The sequence below is a fragment of the Suncus etruscus genome, chromosome 3, assembly GCF_024139225.1.
Source record: "Suncus etruscus isolate mSunEtr1 chromosome 3, mSunEtr1.pri.cur, whole genome shotgun sequence".
Lineage (NCBI taxonomy): Eukaryota > Metazoa > Chordata > Mammalia > Eulipotyphla > Soricidae > Suncus > Suncus etruscus.
This window is the reverse complement of record NC_064850.1, coordinates 86,398,276-86,401,962: the sequence shown is the minus strand read 5'-3', so window position 1 is coordinate 86,401,962 and position 3,687 is coordinate 86,398,276. Positions and strand designations below refer to the sequence as shown.

At 38.4% G+C, this 3,687-nt stretch overlaps 1 protein-coding gene across 1 annotated transcript; it reads right to left on the bottom strand.

Annotated features, from left to right (window-relative positions):
- Positions 1 to 595: 595 nt before the first annotated feature.
- Positions 596 to 1,100, bottom strand: LOC126004561 (teratocarcinoma-derived growth factor 1-like). The gene is given in 2 exon segments (XM_049770993.1): positions 596 to 868; positions 870 to 1,100. Coding segments are annotated over 2 exon segments (504 nt in total).
- Between the last annotated feature and the right edge of the window lie 2,587 nt (positions 1,101 to 3,687).

Here is a 3,687-nt window from a genome sequence, read left to right as displayed (position 1 = left end):
ATTTTTGCAAAATATACTTTACACCTGTAACCTAAAATTCTATTAATGCTTTTTTACCAAGCACTATTTTGGAACTTTCATGTTCCTATACTTTTAAACTATATTGGGGGAACTTTATTGTTCCTATACCTTTTCTATACACAAGTACTTCAGCATACATGCATAACATACATTTTAAAAACAGGCTAAGTACATTAAAATACACAGTAAAACATTTTGCAATTGAAAATATTAACTATGAAAGACAACAAAACACATTTTCGGGCTAGAGCAATAGCATAATGGTAATGCATTTGCCTTGCATGCAGCCAACACAGGGCAGACCACGGTTCGACTCCTGGCATCCTACATGGTCCCCTGAGCCTGCTAAGGAGCGACTTCTGAGCTCAGAGCCAGGAGTAACCCCTGAGAGTCACTGGGTGTGATCCAAAAACAAAACGAACAAACAAAAAAATTTTATGGGGAGGGCAGAGGAAAATACCTGGTATGTAGGAAACTTCAGGAACTATAATGAAAATGTCTGAGGTAATAAAAATAAATATCAGGCATCATTGGCCATAAAATGTGCCTGACAAAAATGGCGTGTAAATATGCACTAATGGTAGCTTTGTAGAGCAAGGCAGATGCTAGCCAGTGTAAACATGGTGTACATAGATGGAGCTAATCCCGGTATCCTGGAGGTTGTGAGGTGGTCGTCCATCACTTGGCCATCACACCCAGGCAGAAATGCCTGTGAAAAGCAGCGAAGCTGGCCATGCCAGCATTTACACATGGAACATTTCCTGGGCAGCCAACTGCCATGGCGCAGAGAACCACAGTTCTCTTTACGCATATCATGCTCACAGTTGCGTCCATAGAAGGACGGGGGGGCAGGCACAGAAGGACCCCAGCATGCAAGTTCCCCCGTTCAGACAGCAGGTTTTGTTGAGTTCCTTACTGTCCAGAATTCCTGAGAAAGACACAAACTGGAAAGACTGAGGATGAAATGCAGGCTCCTTCCGGATCCCAGGACTGTCGCTTCTGATGGCTAGACCAGCAACTAATCCCAAGGCTTTGGAAAGGGCCACGATCAAAATCACACTAGATGAGAAATGCTGCATCTTCCTGTAGTCCTTAGCTCCTTTGTAACATTGTCCTTGGAACTTGAAGCGAGCCAGAAGACAGCCTTAGGCCAGTTTTTTACAATTGCTTAGTTATTCTTTTTACAATTAAAAAAATATATATTATTTATTTCTGTACATTATTATTGTTTATTGTTTCTTTACAAAAAAGGGGGAATTGTAGCATATGAAAAAGTTTCCATAAGATGATTCTTGGAATTGTATATAAAAGTGTTTCCTTAGGATTGTTCTGTGACTTTTGCCCCACCTAACCCTTCCAGGTGGGGCGCTGTGGAGTTGGCAATAAATAGCTTGAGGGACAGGAGTGAGGGGTCCTTCTGTGAAAAGCTGCTGGCTGCAGGAGGATTCTCTGGCTCTCCTTGCCCGATCTTTTAAACCCTATCGTTCTTGTCTGTGTGGATTATTACTTGCTGCGGATAAATATTACCAAGGTCTTCCCCCGAAAGGGGACAAGGGGATGGGAAGTAATTTCTCATTCTGGGGACTGTTCTTGGATTCACAAATACCCAGCCAAGATAACGGCGAAGATATCTTGCAGGGCGACACAGAAGGCTTTATCACATATTCTCTGGATGGAGCTCACCAAGCCTAAAAAAGAGATTTCTTTTAATAAATAAATTCTTAAATCAAATCACCTTAAGATACATAATTACAAAATTTTTCATTATTAAGTTTCAATCATATAATATGTAACACCCATCTCCAATGCAAGAATCATCTTATGAAAACTTTTTCATATGCTACACTTTCCTCCTTCTCTTCCTCCTCCTCTTACCTCCTTTTCTTCCCTCCACTTTCTCTTCATCATCTATTCCTTCTCTCTTTTTCTCCTTTCCTCCTTCTCTTCTCTCTCTCTCCTATCCTCCTCCTTTTTCTTTTCTTATTTTCCCTTTTCTTCTCCTTTCCTCCTCTCCTTCCCCTCCTCTTTCTCCTTTTCTTCTTTCTTTTTCTTTTTTTCTTCTTTCTCTTCTTTCTTCTTTCTTTTCTTTCTTTTTTCTTTCTTTCTTTCTTCTTTCTTTCTTTCTTTCTTTCTTTCTTTCTCTTTTCTTTCTTTCTTTCTTTCTTTCTTTCTTTCTCTTTCTTTCTTTCTCTCTCTCTCTTCTCTTTCTTTCTTCTCTTCTCTCTTTCTTCTTTTCTTTCATTCTTCCTTCTTTCTTCTTTCTTATTTCTTTCTTTCCTTTCTTTCTTTCTTTCTTTCTTTCTTTCTTTCTTTCTTTCTTTCTTTCTTTCTCTCTCTCTTTCTTTCTCCTCTCTTCTCTCTCTTTCTTTCTTTCTTTCTTTCTTTCTTTCTTTCTTTCTTTCTTTCTTTCTTTCTTTCTTTCTTTCTTTCTTTCTTTCTTTCTTTCTTTCTTTCTTTCTTTCTTCTTTCCTTTCTTTTCTTTTTTCATTTCCTTCCTTCCCTTTTCCTTTCTTCCTTTCTCTTTATTTCTTTTTTTCAAATTTTGATTTTTGTTTGTGTGTGGGTTTTTTGTTTGCTTGTTTTGGAGTCACACCTGGCAGCACTCAAGGGTTACTCCTGGCTCTGCACTCAGAAATCACTCCTGGAAGGCACAGGGGACCATATGGGATGCCGCTATTCAAACTAGCACCCATTGTGGATTGGCTGCGTGCAAGGAAAATGCCCTAACGCTGTGCTATCTCTCTGGCCCTCTCTTTTTTTCTTTAAATTTTGGGGCCAAATACTTTAATCCCATGGAACTTCCATGTCTTTATCCATCCAGTGACTGGATTATGCAATTATTATAGTCTCTTAAGGCATAACATTTTGGTGTACATTATTTAAATTTGAGAAAGTGTGTCTTATAAGAATACACAGGACCCAGAGCTTTGCTAGACGTGGCTTTACATGTCCTAGCAGATGTCCTCCTAGGGCTTTGCATTGAATTACTAGAGAAAATCTCTGAAACTGGTCCCTTGATTCCTTGAGAGTCACTTGCGAGCTCCCATCCACCAAAGAATATATGTGGAAGGACATGGGGAAGGAAGGGGGCTAAAAGTGTAGATAGAGGGGCTAGATAGATAGTACAGTGGGGAGGGTGTTTGGTGATTCGGGTTTAATATATGACATTATATATGAGCACAGCCAGGTGTTACCTAAAAACAAACAAACAATTTTAAGAAGAACAGATAGGGGCTTGTGATATAGCTTGATGGGAAAGCAGATGCTTCTCAGATGAGGACTTGGGTTCAATTTTTCATACACACATATACAAATACACATCCTCTCCCAGTGTCCCCCAAAGTATTTTGTTGTAAAAATTGCACTTTATAAGAATGTGTTAGCTCTGCCAGCATTTATAATCTTATATAATTTTAGCACTTTAAGGAAAAGGGACAGTTAAGGTTAAAAATGAGGAAAACAAAATTTTATTTGGCCTTCCCAATAATAATTATTTTATCTTTGATTTAGGAAGGTTAAGGCAGTTGAAATGTGGCCTGAATTGTGTCTACAGGCAAAAGGAAAATGAATTTATGTTTTATGGTTTAAACATGGCAGTTAACTAATTAATTAACGAACTAATCAATTAACTAAGTAATTACTAATTAACATGATAATTTAAACATT